Below are 17491 nucleotides of genomic sequence, written 5' to 3'. Positions count from 1 at the left end.
TCCCCACTTTCTTCAATTTAAATCTGAATTTGGCAATAAGGAGTTCATGATCTGAGCCACAGTCAGCTCCTGGTCTTGTTTTTGCTGACTGTATAGAGCTTCTCCATCTTTGGCTGCAAAGAATATAATCAATCTGATTTCGGTGTTGTCCATCTGGTGATGTCCACGTGTAGAGTTTTCTCTTGTCTTGTTGGAAGAGGGTGTTTACTATGACCAGTGCATTCTCCTGGCAATACTCTATTAGCCTTTGCCCTGCTTCAGTCTGTACTCCAAGGCCAAAGTTGCCTGTTACTCCAGGTGTTTCTTGACTTCCTACTTTTATATTCCAGTCCTGTTTTTTGGGTGTTAGTTCTAAAAGTTCTTGTAGGTCTTCATAGAACTGTTCAACTTAGTTGATGTAAATAAAGCATGTGATCCTTTGGCTTAAGTATCATGTGGGACGTCTTTGCCAGTTTGTAAGTTGCTGCTACAGACTCAAATTTGTGGGAAAGGGGAACAACTGACATATTTCCTGTGTTTTGATTCCTTCAATGTGGATTGGAAATTTTTTATCATAAAATTTTCAGGTATTAGAAAGAGCCGTTTTATTCATACACAGATTTGAGTGCACTTCATGAGGGGAATTCCATTTTTCTCCCTTGCATACAAATGGTAACTTTCTTTACTGCCTCAATGACCTTGCCAATTTCAGACGGCCATGGAATCATCTACTTATGAGTCTGAAATGCTGAGGATGTGAGGAGCAGCTGACCGAACCAGCCCCACTGTTGGGTTCAGGGACGTGGGCAGTTGTCCAGGGCTGCTCGACAAGTGTAGCCCAGAGAATGGTCCTCACACGCTGGTCCCCTTCGCTTATGAGTCTATTTAACAAACTTCGACTCTGCCATAAACTCAGGAGCTGTCACTCATGAGAAAATTTTCCTGATGGACACACTGTCTGGAAGAGGAAGAGGCGACTGCAGGCCTCCTGCTCCCATGGGCCAGGACATCCTCCCAAAGATGGTGCTTCTCCCATCACATACCAGCCAGGCCCCCATGCAGCACAGAGGATCCTGAAGGATGAAGGACTATTTCCCAGCTTCTTTCGGGGCGACATCTTGCACAAAAGGCTTGGCCTCCTTTATCTTCCAGAGAGATATCGGAAGAGGTCAGAGTCAAGAGAGCTGGGTCTGAACATCTGTCATAGTTCAGAGGACCTAACAACCATGGACAGAGGAGCCTGGCAGGCTCCAGTCCATGGGGTCGCAAGAGTCAGGCACAACTTAGCAACTAAACCACAGCCGCCAACCATCTTGCCCAAGGAGCCCTTAGGAGCTTGACGTCCCCCTGGAGCCTCCAGCTCTCCTGAACGCTGGCCTCCTCCTTAAACCACTGCTGAGCACAGTCCTACGCTCTGGTCCAGGTAGATTTTGTTGCACACAAACCCCTGCACCAGCGCTGCCCCACCCCTGGCCCCAAAGAGCCCGCTTGCTTGTCCCCGAAGGCTCACGCTGATCCTGCCCCAGGCTGGCCACTGGGCTCCAGGCTGAGGGTCCACCAGACCCCTGTTCCCTCCCAGCCTGGCCACTGCAGCTTCAGTGGTCAGGACTCCGGACTCACTGGCATGTCTTTCTGCCAACCTGGGCTCAATGCAGCCTGGTGTTGTTTGTACTTAGATAATGACCTCGAGCGTGTCTGCTCTTCCCCGCCCACCGGGTAAAATCTGGCCCATGGCTGCACAGAGGTTGCAGGTCTGAGCCTCTCGTGGTTCACTGGCCTCTGCAGGCCATGCCGGAACGCATCCCAGGCTACTCGCTCATCATGGACCAAAGACACGAGAAAGCTTCCAGTGCTTTTCAGACAAATCCCAGCAACCGCTCTTCTCTTCCTTGTGTCACTTTTCATTTTAAAATGGAACCATTACCTTTTCACTAAACCACCATCATAGCTGGATTCCCATAACTTCCAAATGACTTGTGTTAACCAGCTTTTCATGGCAGCTTCTAGTTACCTCTTACCGGCGGGGTGATGACAACTGTGTTCTCATTTTCTTAGTGACTGTGGAAGAGGAGATGGGAGCCCAGCTCTGGCTAACAAAGGCAGCGGGCAGAGAGTGGGTGTCCTGGGAGTCCACTTTGGGTCCAAAGCCAAGAATGACCCTGGGTTTGTTTTAGCTGTAAGCTGAGCTTTAGGCCTGTCCACCTCGAGAAGCCCTTGGTCAGCTTGGCCACGTCTCCGCTGCAGACAGCGTTGCTGGGCAATGTTTGCAGGTGGATGCTCACTCACCATCTTGGCAAGAAAATTCCTGCACCCTGGCTAGCTGCTCTGTGGCTACTGTGGCAGGTGAGCGGAGTGGCTGAAGACTGATTTTGGGTATCAAGGGGCATCTAGCCCATGAACTTTCCTTCAGGGCTGGCGGGTGAAGAGATCCCAGGTGAGTATTTGGGGAAGGAAGAAATAAGCCGGTTGGAAGTGAGTTCTGTAGGAGGGGGTAAATGTGCCACAGTGGAAGGAGAAAGCTAAGGGAATAAAAGGTCAAGGGAAAGGTGGTGAGGCAGCTCCCAGTTCATGAGCACTGGCTCTGAGCCGGGTACTCTGTGGCGCGCTTAGCATGGATGGGCATCTCCACATGACATGCAGGAACTGTATTCCTGTCTGACAGAAGAACTGGCTAACTTGTCAGTGGTCTCTAGATGCTAAGTGGCAGAGGTGGGGTGGGCAACTCAGACCTTTTCAGACCACTTCTTAACACATAATCTTAAATAGTTCGTGTTAGAAGAAAGTTTGGAGAGCAACAAATCCAATACCTTGATTAGATGAAAAAGGAGATTTTTATTAGATGAAAAAGGGGAAAAGTGATAACTTGTTATTAGAGCTGAACTGAGAACTGCTTCCGGTTATCTGAATCCCTATTGAATAGTCTTCAGGTAACTGGCTCCAGGATTTCATAGCCGTTGAATTTGTTATTTTCTGAAAACAAGCCCCCTCCCATGTCCTCTGGGGTAGACTTCTATTGCAGAAGATGTTTTTCATACTGGCTCAAAGAGCGTTTCTCATACCAGCTCAAACAGCTTGTGTCTTGGCGATGAGACTCACGTCCACATCTCAGATAATAGGAAATTAGAAACTGGGGCAGGGGGCCTTTCTCTTTCTCATCAAGTGAAAGGAAGTTGCTAACTCATCACATTAGCCCACGTCTGTGAACCTTTTCTCTCTCCAAGGTCAACAGTGGTTTCATAATTGCTAAATTCAAAGAATATTTTCTTGGCCCTAATACACGCATGGCACTTGGTATGATTTGTCAGTAATAAGCAAACTGTTTCATGAAACTCTCTCTTCCTGTGACAGCCCCTCTCCTGGCTTTTCCTTCCCTGTTCTTTTCATCCCTCTTCATTCTTCCTAAGATGCTGTTTTTCTGTCTGTCCCTTACATTTAAGTATTCTGTTGAATTCTGACCTCAGAATTCCTCTGCTCTTTTTATAAGCTGTTTCTGGTCATCTCATTGAAATGAATCAAAATTATTTCCAAGACCATAATAAATACTCTCCTTACTCTTCTTCATTTTACAATTTTACTTAGTCTCCAAAAATGTTGGAGACAACCATAGTCAGTAGACAGAAAGAGATAAAAGTAAAATTGGACCTCTGCATCCAAAGTTATCTCAGAAAAATGAGGACCTGGGTCAATTAGGGTCACCTGTTATAATGACAAGCAAGTAGATCTACCCTGCATGCCTGGGATGAGCAGGGTTTAGGAAGAGACTTATATCTAGGTGATCTGGCCAAGAGGTATTGATAAGGGGAGATTTGCTCACAGTATTCAGCAGGAATTTGTGGATCTGGTATTTAATATTATTAATGCATATATGTGGAATCTAGAAAAAATATTACAGGAGAACCTATTTGCAAAGCAGAAACAGAGACACAAACATAGAGAACAGATATATAGACTCTAAGCAGGGGAAGGGAGGGGGATCAACTGGGAGACTGGGACTGACAAATAGAGTGGGCGGCCGCTTCCTTCTCCAAGAGATCTTCCCGGTCCAGGGATCGCACCCTCATCTCTGTGTCTCCTGCTTGGCAGGTGGATTCTTTACCACTGGGCCCACTTCTGGGAAGTGGGAAGCCCGTATATATACACTATTATGGATAAAATAGATACCTAATGAGAACCAACTATATAGCACAGGGGTAAAAGAAAACGGAGGTCCAATCTGTTTGTAGGACAAAATGCATTCCAGCTGTAATAAAAAATGCGTTCGAGTAGATAGTAGATGTAGACAAATACTGTTTGATTCCGCTTATATGAGGTGTCTAGAACAGTCAAATTCATAGAGTCAGAAAGCACACTGGTAGAATCCAGGGGCTGGGAGTGGGGTAGGAAGAGGGGATGGGGATTACTTTAACAGGCACAGTTTTGGGTTTGGAAGGTGAAGCGTTCAGAAGATGGAGGGTGGTGAGAATTGTACAGCAATTTTGAATACACTTGGTGCCTCCGAACTGTGCAGTTAAATATGGTTAAAATAGGATGTTTTACATTATGTGACTTTTGCCACACACACACAAAAAAATTTAAATGGCTTGTTTTCAAGTCAGTCTTACTTCCAGAGCTGACTGACCAAGCTCACACTTTTCCAGTTTACCAACATCTCACCAAGGAGTAGACACCTACTTTCACCTGTCTTCTTATGGCTTACTAACATTCTTCAAGCATCCCACCACAATTATGAATGACACGGTGGGGACTCTGACTTCCACTGGGTAAGAGTCAAGGTGGCAGGTCACCTCTGGGTTACTGGGTCTGAGACCACCATAGCTGACCGACTTGACCAATGAACAGCCACATACCCAGAGGGGAGGTCTAAGGTGGCGTGGCAGCTGCAGAGTCCTTCAGACTTGCTTTCTTTGCAATCAACAGAGTTAGCAAATTGCCTGAAATATTAGTATTCTGGAAAATAAAATTTAAAATCTCACTAACCATGGACACAGGTATTGCTTGGAAGTAATGTTAGGTTCAGCTAGAAAACGTCAGAAGCAGAGCCCAGACTTGGGGCTGGAGCCACTTCCTGCAGAGGGTGCTTTAACTCTTTGCTCTGGCTGAGTTCCTTCTCAGTGTTGACCTCTTTCCTCTGTGCGAAGATGCTACGTAAGAAGGCTCCATCTCCCGCTGCCTAGAACTTTGAGGCTGGGCAGACAATGGAGTGTATTTCTACTTCTCATTTCAAGCAAACTGGAATTTAGGGAGCCCATTACGTCACTCACCCCCCTTTGTCCATCCTTCTTTTTACAGTTAGGAGTGCTCTAAATCATTAAGGAATTTTTGTTGTTGTTCACTCGCTAAGTCATGTCCAAGTGTTTGCGATCCCATGGAATGCAGCAAACCAGGTCTCCCTGTCCCTCACTATCTCCTGGACTTTGCCCAAGTTCATGTCTATTGAGTCAGTGATGCCATCCAACCATCTCACCCTCTGCCGCCCTCTCCTTCTGACTTCAATCTTTCCCGGCTTCAGGGTCTTTTCCAGAGTCTTCTGTTAGCAGCAGGTGGCCAAAGTATGGGAGCTTCAGCTTTAGTGTCAGTCCTTCCAACGAATATTCAGGGTTGTTTCCTTTAGGATTGACTGGTTGGATCTCCTTGCAGTCCAAGGAATTCTCAAGAGTCTTCTCCAGCACCGTAATTTGAAAGCATCAATTCTTCAGCACCTAGCCTTCTTTATGGTCCAACTCTCACATCCATACATGACTATTGGGAAGACCACAGCTTTGACTCTACAGACTGTAAGGACTTCAGTGAAGGTCTAAAACTATAAACGTAAAACTCACAGATCAGGGACCTCAGAGAAACCCTAGCCACCCTATCATTTTATAGATGAGGACTGTGACTTCCAGAAAGTGGAGAGTGACCTCAGATTGAGGCTCCTGTGTCTTCTCCCTTGCCTCCCATCCCGCCTCGGAGGAGACCACAAGAGGCAAAGACACTTTCAGAAAAACCTCTATCAGAACCCCTGTAGGCGGTTTTCCTTTCTGCAAGGTGAATGTCGGGTCGCGTAACTCACCGACAAACAGCTGGCTGTAGAGCTCCAGGCGGGTGTGGCCCTCTGTCGGGGCCTTGCGGACCTGCTGCGGCAGACGGTCCACCTGCAAGCTGGCTTGTTTGACGTTCCTCTCTGCGGTGACCCGGTGCCACTGGTCATCGTTGAGTGGGGTGGGCGACCTCACCACCATCTCCACTGGCCCATTCCCGACATCAAATGAAAAGGACACTTCTGTGGCAGCTGGAGGAACAGAAAGAGGAGAGCCACATGAGTACTTCCTGCACACACGCGGGAGTGCCAAGTCGCTCAGTTGTGTCCAACTCTTCGCGACCCCAAGCGCTGTAGCCCGCCAGGCTCCCCTGTGAGCCATGGATTTCCCAGGCAAGAATACTGGAGTGGGTTGCCATCCCTTCCTCCAGGGCATCTTCCTGACCCAGGGATCGAAACTGAATGTCCTGCATTGGCAGGTGGGTTCTTTACAAGAGCCACCTGGGAAGCAGTATTCCCTCCCAGATACCAAATAGCTTTAATGCTTAAGGCTTCCCTGGTGGCTCAGATGGTAAAGCGTCTGCCTACAATGCGGGAGACCCGGATTCACTCCCTGGGTCAGGAAGATCCTCTGGAGAAGGAAATGGCAACCCATTCCAGTATTCTTATCTGGAAAATCCCATGGACGGAGAAGCATGGTAGGCTATAGTCCATGGGGTGATGAAGAGTCGCACATGACTGAGCGACTTCACTTTCACTTTTTCTAGAGGAAAAACAAAGCAGATAGAGAAAGCAATCTACACCTGTCACTTGCTATTGTATAGAGTGGTCCAAGGCGAAATTCTTGGAGGAGGGATAAAGTGTCAATACATTGTTAATGAATCATAACCAAGGGGAGGAAAGTGAGCTTGGATTGGGGGCCAGGTATACATTCCTTTTCTTATTTTACCAAGAAGTTGCCCTCATCGAGTCTTTCCAAATAAAGAACCAAAGCCTAGGACATTTAATTCCACATTGAGCTTCTTAGATCTAGTGAGTAGTGGAGTCAGGATCTGAACCAGGCTTGTTAGCTTCCAGAACCTGAGATCTTCCATCTCGACATACTCTGCGACTCTTCAGTGTCTCCTAGGATGTGGCTTGTGGCTCTGGCTGCACTTTAGACCCACGTGAGTGCTTTACGAAACACACCCGTGTGCAGTTCCATCCCCAGGGATTCCCACTCAGCTGGTCTGGGTGAGGTGTTGGTATTTTTTAAAAGCTTCCTGGAAAACATTAATATGTACCTAGAGTAGAGGGCTATTGCTTTGGGGGAATTTGCAAAAATTTATTTCCTTAATCTAATTGTTGGGCTTCTCTGGGTGGCTCAGATAGTAAGGAATCTGCCTGCAATGCAGGACACCTGAGTTTGACTGAAATGGAGCCGGACCCATATGGAGGGGCAGGTCCTTGCCCCTCACCATGTCCTCTGCCGGTGGACAACTTTAGTCAAAGAATAAGTCTAATCAGAGAAGTGAGAAATGCTGAAACAAAGGAAAACAGTCAAAGGAGACTAAATAATAATAATGTAGTCACTAAGGATAGTCAGGGACCTTTAGCTCTTTGAACTGTCGTATAAATACTAAAACCCCAGGTGGAGAAGTTAACTACATGATGATCAGACTGTACCCAGGACTTGAGCTGCCACAATTCCGAGAATTGACTGCAAAGAAATGGGAACAAGTGCACCCCAGAACTGAAGACTAACTGACTGTCCTAAAACAACCAAGATGATGCTAGGCAGACCACTGATGACCAACTGAAGATGACTGTTAGAGATGCCTGCGCTGTTTCTGCATGTAACCCCCTTCCTCTGTGTATAAAAGCTCTCACCCCTGTGTGCTGGAGGAGGAAGTCAGCCTTTGGGCAGATGTCTGCTACCCTACCCCGCTGGTTGCCAGCATCTGAAATAAAGGAAACTTTCTTTTCCACCGACCTGGCCTGTTTACTGGCTTCTGAGCAGCAGGCTGCCGGACCCCCCACACATGTACTCTTTCAGTAACGAGATCTCTGTGTTGGGAAGATCCCCTGGAGGAGGGCATGGCAACCCACTCCAGTGTTCTTGCCTGGAGAACCCCTGGACAGAGGAGCCTGGAGGGCTACAGTCCATGGGGTCGCAAAGAGTCAGACACGACTAAGCAACTGACACTTTCAATCTAATCTTTAAAGTTCCTCTGGAGAGTTTGGGAGCTGTGAGCTGTGCAGGCAGTGAGGATGACCCATCTCTTTTCCTGACCCCTGGTGCTGTGCGCAGGGCAGTGTGGGTCCTGCCTAAGACCCCCTTCCGGAATCACTTGCTGCACACCTTGAACACTCGCTATCTGGGATGCCGAGTCCTTCTCATAACTTCCCCTCCGGCACTGACCACAAATCATTTTTTTTATTTTCCTAGTTCTGCTCCCAGTCAACCTCCTTGATTAAATCACCTTCCAACAATGGAAAAATGGCTTAGGAGGGTGTGCTGGCAACTTCAATCGTTAGTAGCTTTCTTACTTCACATGTTAGGTTTTAAATTCCTCCGTGACCACTGAGTGCTTTATAAACATGTTTTTTTTAACTTTTTTTTTTCCTGCCATTGGCAGGAAAGGCAGAGTGGCATGTGGGTCCCAGCTCCTCAGCTTGGCGAATGCTTTTTGACAGAACAGATTTCCCACATCACTGGAGGGCCTAACTTTGCTTAGAAAGTGATCTGGTGCCTCTATCTATCAATAAGCCTCTGACGAATCGCCAAGCGGTTTAATTAAATATCTGTCATCTTTTCTCCCCCAGGCTAATGAAAAATTCAGCCGCTTGGCACTGGTACCATTTCGAGATGATGTTGCAAGCAATCACACTTCTAATTTAAAAACCGCAGTGGGCCAGATTCTCTTGGGACCTAGACTGTTCCCCACCCCTGGGTCAGGCCCCTCTGAGGAGCCATTTACTCTGTTGAGCTCTAGAGCCATTAGACACAGAGCTCAATGTAATCAACCTCATTGTACTGGGGAATTTGGCTCCTTTATGTCATTAAAAGAGGACTTTAATTTTAACACCCGTGGTGATCCCACACGTGTGCTGGTGACATTTCTTCTCTGAATTAGGGGCTCCTGCCTTCCAGGATTCACTGGAGTGACCGTCACCAAGCTTTCTACACAAGTATGAGGAGAATGCAGGTCAATGATCATGTGACTCATGGACAGAACGATCTTTCCCTGAGTTTCTGGCATGAGTCGATGGGGAAAATGTAACTTCAGGTTTTAAGATTGAATTTTTTCTGTTCTTGCAGTGCTGTGTCTTAGCAGATGCATTTTTTAAATGTAAGTTGTCAGAATAGCCAGAGAACAAGGCTTTCCGAGCTAAGTAGGAAAGATGGTTTCATTTTAAAAGGCATCAGCAGCCGTCAGGGAAATGCAATGTAGGGATAAATTGAGTTGAGCCCTAAGGTTTAACTTGGAGGGACTGATGCTGCTCTAATTTTCTCCACTCCTCTCCTCCTGCTATGATGGATTTTTGTTCATGTCTTTAAGTTGTCACCATTAGGAGAAACCCCGAGGACCAGCAGCTACCAGGAAATACCCATGCTTCCCTCTGTGCTTGTCACACTGGGCCCCCTGTTTCTGCTTCTGGGCCGTGGTCTTCTTAACATCAACACTTCCCTCTAGAGAAGGAGAGAAGGTTCCCAGGAGCACACTGTAGCTCAGTCCTCTCTCCCCAGCTGGGTGCAGTAAGAGGGAGTCTGAGACCAGTTCTTGTTCAGCTGCTCAGTCGTGTCTGCACGACTGCAGCACCCCAGGCTTCCCTGTCCTTCACCATCTCCTGGAGTTTGCTCAAACTCATGTCCATTGAGTGGATGATGCCATCCAACCATCTCATCCTCGGTCACCCTCATCTCCTTCTGCCCTCAATCTCTCCCAGCTTCAGGGTCTTTTCCAATGAGTCAGCTTTTCACATTCAGCTTCAGCATCAGTCCTTCCAATGACTATTCAGGATTGATTTCCTTTAGGATTGACTGGCTTCATCTTTGCAGTCCAAGGGACTCTCAAGAATCTTTTCCAGCACTACAATTTGAAAGCATCAATTCTTCTGTGCTCAGCCTTCCTTATAGTCCAACTCTCACATCCGTCCATGACTAGTGGAAAAACTGAGAACAGATCCTCCTCAAAGAGGCTCCATCCACGCTTCATTGAAGAAGCCTTTGCAGTTTCAGCCCATCCCACTTCCCTGTGGTGCTTCCTGAGGAAGGGGCTGCGAGGCCCCGTGTGAGAGTGAAGGAAAGAGTTCCTTCATCTGTCATTCAGCATCAGCTTCCCTGACATTGCCTTTGAGAAATCCCATCTCCCCGCCGAACGGAAAGTGTGTCTTAGAAGCTTCTAAAGTTCAGTTTGCGGCTGATTGCTCTTGGTCTTCTGGGTGAGAGGAGCTGACATTTAAAAAAAGATAATTACAGAGAGAGTCAGCCAGCGAATGAAAGGGAGACAGCGTAAAGGACACCGTGGCCAACGACACCGTCGTCACTTAACATGCGTCTCCAGCTGGAGGCGGAGGGGCTGCCCTGTTTCTGCCCGTGGGAAAGAGATTTCAGACATCTTGAAACTATTCGTATTTCCAGAAATAAGTATTTGAGGGTTGGGTGTTTCTAGGTAGGCTCATTAGAGAGAACACTGTAGCAAACACACATGGTTGCCTTTCTGTTGGTGTCGGGAAAACTGGGGAGCAACTTGCTTCCAAGCTCACAAGTTGCCTTGCCATCATTTTGTAGCTGCAGACGGAAGACGGGCAGCTCCTGGGTCAGAGACAAAGCGTTGTATTCCTCACGGGGTAGCAGGCAAAGCGAGCGTCAGTCCGTCTTGGTTTCTCTGGGCCCCCGATCCCGTGGGGGCCACGTGGAGCAGTCCAGGGGGGATGTTGCTCAGGTAGCTGGTGCACTCTGACCTCAGGAAACCCGTAAGTTTTAGAGGGGCTGCTGGCAAGTCTGCTTAATGTTTGTCCTGGGAAGAGACATTAGCCTTATTAACTCAGTCAGGAGATAAACCTACCTTCTGTTCTGGAGGAAGACTATGTATCTTCCAAGACCGCTAAACCCACATCCTTTCAAAGGTATGGACAAAGCTGACAATGCCTCTTGTTCAGAAGACAAGCAGAAATGGGAGAGACCCACGGAGAATTTTGCCTGACAGCTGGCTGTTCCCCTACCTTCTTCCCTGTGAGCTGACCTGATTTTGCTCAGGAAGCTATGTGCTTCCACATAACTCTGTGCTTCACGTATGGATGGCCCTACCCTGGGCCCAGCGGGTGAATCTGGATTTTTTTCTAAGTCAAACATGAGATTGCTGTGCTCCTTGCCAGTAACCCACTTAAGATGGGATCTTTCATTTCCTCTGGCCAATAAGACGTGAGGGGGAGCCTGTAGAAGACAAATCTATTAGTTCATAAGGGAAGAGAGAGTCATCCATCTTCACTCCTTGATCTTGGGTGGAGATGTGGTTCCCGGTGTTGGTGGGGCCATCTTGCAAACCTCAGACACACTGAGGAGAACAGGGAGGGAAATGGGATGAAGCTTGGGCCTAGGTGACGTTCAGCCCCTAAGGTATTCCTGGGGCCCCACAAGGCTTCTTATGTGAGATATCCATTATTGCTAAAGCCTTCTATGTTGCAGCTGAAAGCATCCTAACTGATACAGAGAACAGTTTAGCAATCAGTATTTATGATTTCTAGTCTTCACTCTGCCTTGTCACCTTTTTGGGTTCAGTCTATTGGTGTCTGAAAGGGGGATTACATCTATAGTTTCCCAACAGTTTCTGTGTCTAAAATGTGTTTGAAAACATATTGACAAGCTCTAAGTTCCCTTTGCATGTGAACATTCTATGATCTAATTTCTAAGAGGTTCTAAGAGAAACAATAAATGAAATACAGCTGGTCTTACTGGTGAAAGTAAAAGTCGCTCAGTTGTGTCCGACTCTTTGCAACCCCATAGACTGCAGCAAGCCAGGCTCCTCTGTCCATGGAATTCTCCAGGCCAGAATACTGGAGTGGGTAGCCTATCCCTTCTCCAGCGGATCTTCCTGACCCAGGAATCAAACTGGGGTTTCCTGCATTGCAGGCAGATTCTTTACCAGCTGATTCTTTAGAGCTACCAGGGAAGCCCTGGTAATCTTACTGGTAGTTATATGTATTGGAATGCTACAGGGAGAAAAGAAAGATGTTGAGAAAGAAATGCACAAGGTGGTATATGGGCATTAGAAACAAGCATAGATGGCAGAAACTGTCTTTGATTGCATCTGGATCATGACTGCATTTGAGTGACAAAGTAAGGAATGGTACAAAACCATGGACAGCTCTTGGTAGTAATAGAGACTATCTCCCCTCCCCTTCTTCAAGTATAATTCCAGCAGGTGGCACTATTTGCTCTCATTCTAACTCACCATGCGTGTTTCTCAAACAAATCACTCCAGGCTTAATGTATTGAGAGACGAATTTAACAACTGTCCGGGAGAGTAGGCTTTTGGACTCTGGGTTCTGCCAGCAGGTGAGGTAACCTTCAGACACATTAGACTCAAAGTGCTATTGGGAAGCAGCAGAAAAAATTGGTCATTCAGTACAGAATGGGTAAAAAGACCAGGGAAGGTACACAAAGTGAGCATGCTGAGAAGACCAGCCAGCACGGTTACAATTCTGGTGACAATTTCTTTCCTTTCTAAAGTGAACTTCAAGGATGGATAGCTTCCCAATGGCTATTCTGCACCAAATCTCATTGGATCCATGTAACAAAACTGGTAACAGGCAGAGCGGACATGTTAGCCTCACTCTATGAGTGGAGAATGTTATAAATACAGTTTCTGCTTTCTTTTTCTTTTCCATGAAGGAAGGGCTATGTGTCCATTAGGAGGCAAAATAATTTAGGCAAGAGGAGAAGGTATGAGAAGGCGCAGGGGGGCTGAAATGAGGTCCCCGTGGGGAACAGAGAGCTGCGGAACAGGAGGAAGGAGTCAAGAGAACACCGGTGCTCCTGTCCAAGGCCTTGTGTTCCTGCCTTGGACATCCTGCTCCAGGACATGTCTCCGGCAATTCCCCCCTCCCTGTACAGCCTCTATCATTTGTCCTCTACTGGATTATTCCACATGAACGTACCGACACGCGTCTAATGCTAACAGCTGCCACCACCACTACACAGCCCTTCTCTTGTCCTTGCATCTCATTGCTTTGTTCCTTGTTGTTGCCAAATTCCTTGAAAGAGCTGCCTCTGTGCTCTCCGCCTGTGTCTGCTCCTGTTAGTCTTTCTGCAACCCCATCACTTAAGGTGTTCTCCTTTATTAGTTTGTGACACTCTTCTCCTCTCAGCTCCTAAACACTTACTGGTCCCTTGACCCAATAACTCTACGGCTGTTTTTCCACCCCTCTGTGAACAGCCTGAATTTTAGAAATTCCTTCCCTAAACATTCTACCTTTATGTCTATTACTTCCCTGGTTGCTCAGATGGTAAAGCGTCTGCCTCCAATGCGGGAGACCTGGGTTCAATTCTTGGGTCAGGAAGATCTCCTGGAGAAGGAAATGGCAACCCACTCCAGTATTCTTGCCTGGAGAATCCCATGGACGGAGGAGCCTGGTAGGCTACAGTCCATGGGGTGGTAAAGAGTTGGGCACGACTGAGTGACTTCACTTAAACATTCTCTGTTAAATAGCGTCTCCCCCAACCACATCCCATCCTTTAGCTGCCTTTTCCCCCTTACCCTAATTTTTTGGATCTACATAGCATGTATCAGCAGAGTTGGACACGACTGAGCAGCTTCACTTTCACTTTTCACTTTCATGCATTGGAGAAGGAAATGGCAACCCACTCCAGTGTTCTTGCCTGGAGAATCATAGGGACAGGGGAGCCTGGTGGGCTGCTGTCTATGGGGTCGCACAGAGTCGGACACGACTGACGCGACTTAGCAGCAGCAGCAGCAGCAGCAGCATGTATCAGCATCTGGCACAATATACATGTGCTCTTGGCCTCATGAAAGCAGAGGAGCTATTTCCTGTTTTGTCCCTTTTTTGCTCACTGTCTAGAACAATGCTTGACAGAGTAAGCATTGACAATTTATGAATGAAGGGCAACACTCTTGCCATTCAATTGTTTGGAGGCCAAACAATTAGGTAGTTTTACTCTGAGAAAAACAACTCCCTGCATTTTCCTAAGGCAAACCATAACTTAACACACTAGCATATATAAGGAATGCCATCTTAGCATATATAAGGAATGCCATCTTATAGTTCTATAAGCATCTTCCCTGAGATCATACAGTAACATAATGTGTATTTCTCAGTCTAGGAACTTGATACATGAGTCACCTCTGTTTGAAACAGACTGTGCCAAATGTTGTTCCCAAACATGTGACGTTTGAGGAACAAAGACATGCCCAAGGTAAACTCTGTAGTGGAACTGGTAGCAGAATTTCCACTCATTTCCACACCTTGTGCTATTTCCACTCTACTGTTAGGAACAAGGACCTGAGATCATAATTATGGTTTTCAAATTTTGGCCTCCATAAGAAACTGCTAAAGAAAAGAAACATGCCTAATGAATATTTCAAGGCTCCTTCCACTTAGTAGGCTGGGGTGGGGCTGTGTGTGTGTGTGTTCAGTCGCTTCAGTCATGTCCGATGCTTTTTGACTCCATGGACTGGAGCGCGCCAGGTTCCTCTGTCCATAGGGACTCTCCAGGCAAGAATACTGGAGTGGGTCACCATTGCCTTCTCCAGGGCTTCTTCCTGACCCAGGGATGGAACCCACCTCTCTTATGTTTTCTGCGTTGGCAGTTGGATTCGTAATTTCCCACTAGTGCCACCCGGGAGTCTGTATTTTGCTAATGCCAGGTGACTCTGATGCAGGTGGGCCTGGAATACCACTTTCAACACTAGGGTTGCCAAGTTGGATTCCAGTAGGCAGGTCCTAGAATCTTTTGCTTCCTTGTCATCAAGAGATTTTCAAACTGTATAGTAAACACTTTAAATTTGTTCAAGGAAGGGTCTGGATTTGCCCTTGGCTTTAGGCAGATAGTATCTAAAGCCTTGGGTGTTATGCCTGGTAGGGGTGTCCCTGTCTGCCCGGGGGCCTCGGGGCATACCAGGTAGCCTAACAATGTGATTTGGGTGATGGCTGGCCTCACCACACAGTATCTGGGGTAGGGACCTTGCCAGATAGTATTTAGGGTGGAGGCTGACCACTCCAGATAGACCAATAATGTGATGATGGGGGTTTGGATCACAGAGTTCAGTCCCTGGAGGGGCTGGAGACTGAGGTTGGCCATGTGGGCAGTGGACCATTCCTGCATAATGGAGCCTGAATAGAGACTCTGAACACTGATGCTCAGGCAAGCTGCCCTGGTTGGCAGTACCCCATGCATACTGGCACAATCGATTCCGGGAAAGGAAAGTGTCCATGACTCCATAGGAAAAGCATGCCTGGGGGCTGGCCCCTGGGGCTTCTCCTGGTCTGTGCCTCTGTGCTCTTTTTCTTGTCTGACTCTAATAGATTTTTTCCCTGCAATAACCATACATATGAGTAGAGCAGCTTTCAGTTTCTGTGAGTCCTTCTAGAGAATCACCAAACCTGAGCCTGGTTTGGGGGACCCGCTGAACTTGTAGTGGTGTCAGAAGTGTGTGCAATTTTGTGTGGGCTGTGGTCCTTCCAAGTCTGCAGTTGGTCTAATTCTCTGAGAAAAACTTCACTTCAGTTTTGAAGCATATAATTCAACCCATCAGTGTTAAGGCTGACAGATGTCCGAGAATGAAGTCCAACTTCCAAGCTCACCTTCTAGAAGGACTCACAGAACTCACTGAAAGCTGCTCTACTCATGTGTATGGTTATTGCAGGGAAAGAATCTATTAGAGTCAGATAAGAAAAAGAGCACAGAGGCACAGACCAGGAGAAGCCCCATAGGCCAGCCCCCAGGCATGCTTTTCCTATGGAGTCATGGACATAAGGAAGTTGAGTCTGTAAGATGTTCACATCCAGTTATAACTAACCAGTGAGCTTCTTTTTTTCTAACTGTGCTGTACCACTTTTCATATCATGCAGGAAATAAACCCTACTAATCTTTACTAGAGTCTTAGTTTGTGAGTATGGAAATTTCTAGAGCCAAATATGCATATTCACACCCAAAATCTCAGTGTTAAACACATCTGAACATGAACACTGGCAAGGAGAAAAATTATTTGAAGTCTTTTGGAAATTCTTCAAGGAAATGCCTGGAGCTTAAGAATCAATGCGCTGAACTAATTTTTAAACCTCTGGTATCTTGATAACCTCCTGAGTATGAGAGATCTTTCTCTTTCTGTATTTTGGCCTTTAAGCCTTTTATTATGGCTAAAAAATAACTTCACAAACAAAGGCATCCGTAGAGAAAAGGAAGCAGAAGGGAGTTACCATTGGCCATGCAAAAACAGAGAGCTGTCTTTAAAATGCAAAGTCTTTCTAATTTTAGCTTTCTCCATGCATTTAACTAACTTCTGAGGATAACTTCTTGAATATTAATGGACCTATATTATATAAAAAGGAAAAAGACAAAAAGCTTTCCAAAAGGACATGTGGCTTGAAACAGCCGCTATCCTCAGTCAGGGACAGGTAGTCAGGGTTTAAATACCCCCGTGTTTGGAATCATCAGGGACTTGTCTGCTGGGCAGAGAGTGCCAGTTTGGAAGGATAAATGGAAGCCCCAGATGGTGATGGTGGGGAGAGAATATGTGTGATGAAAGGAAATGTAGAAGCTGCAGGAGAGAAACCACAAAACTGGATGCCTAAAGATTCTCCGGAGATGGAGAGGAGAGTGGATCAAAGAGGGGATGGCTGTCAAAGAAGCTTCTCTCTTGATCAAGATCAAGTTGTGCAGCAAAATGGAAACCATTCACCGGGGAAAATGTGCTTTCGTGGAGGACCAGGGGTGATTTATGGGGCTGGTCTCAGGTGATGTCAGAAAGAGTAGGTTTACTGAGATATTTGGTGATGGAGAGTTCAAAAAGAACGGAATGTGGGATGTGATGGCCATCAAAGGTAATACAACTGGATGCAAAAACAGCTTGAATCAGAAAGAAGTTCACAGGCATTAACATGGACCAAGCTGAAGCTTATAAGGAGATAATATACCATTCAATTAATCAATTATAAATGACTGAGCTATGGATGCCTATGTTTCTGTGGACACGTCATGTTGCTGTACAGTCACTCAGTCGTATCCAACTCTTTGTAACCTCATGAACTGCAACAAACCAGGCTTCTCTGTCCTTCACTATATCCTGGAGTTTTCTCAAACTCAAGTTCATTGAATCAATGATGCCATCCAACCATCTTATCCTCTGTTGTCCCCTTCTCTTCCTGCCCTCAATCTTTTCCAGCATCAAGGTCTTTTCCAATGAGTTGACTCTAACATCAAGTGGTCAAAGTATTAGAGCTTGAGCTTCAGCATCAGTCCTTCCAATGAATATTCAGGGTTGATTTCCT

At 46.6% G+C, this 17491-nt stretch overlaps 1 protein-coding gene across 1 annotated transcript in view; it reads right to left on the bottom strand.

Moving 5' to 3' along the window:
- CNTNAP2 (contactin associated protein 2) overlaps window positions 1-17491 on the bottom strand; it is a 1413967-nt gene that overhangs the window by 260261 nt on the left and 1136215 nt on the right. The window contains exon 15 of the mRNA XM_040259921.1: window positions 6032-6250. Coding sequence (XP_040115855.1) covers window positions 6032-6250 — 219 coding nt within the window. The remainder of the gene's footprint in view (window positions 1-6031; window positions 6251-17491) is intronic.

Source organism: Oryx dammah, unplaced genomic scaffold (genome assembly GCF_014754425.2).
Source record: "Oryx dammah isolate SB20612 unplaced genomic scaffold, SCBI_Odam_1.1 HiC_scaffold_18, whole genome shotgun sequence".
NCBI lineage: Eukaryota > Metazoa > Chordata > Mammalia > Artiodactyla > Bovidae > Oryx > Oryx dammah.
Note: the sequence above shows the minus strand (reverse complement) of the source record. Positions and strands in the feature narration are given on the sequence as shown.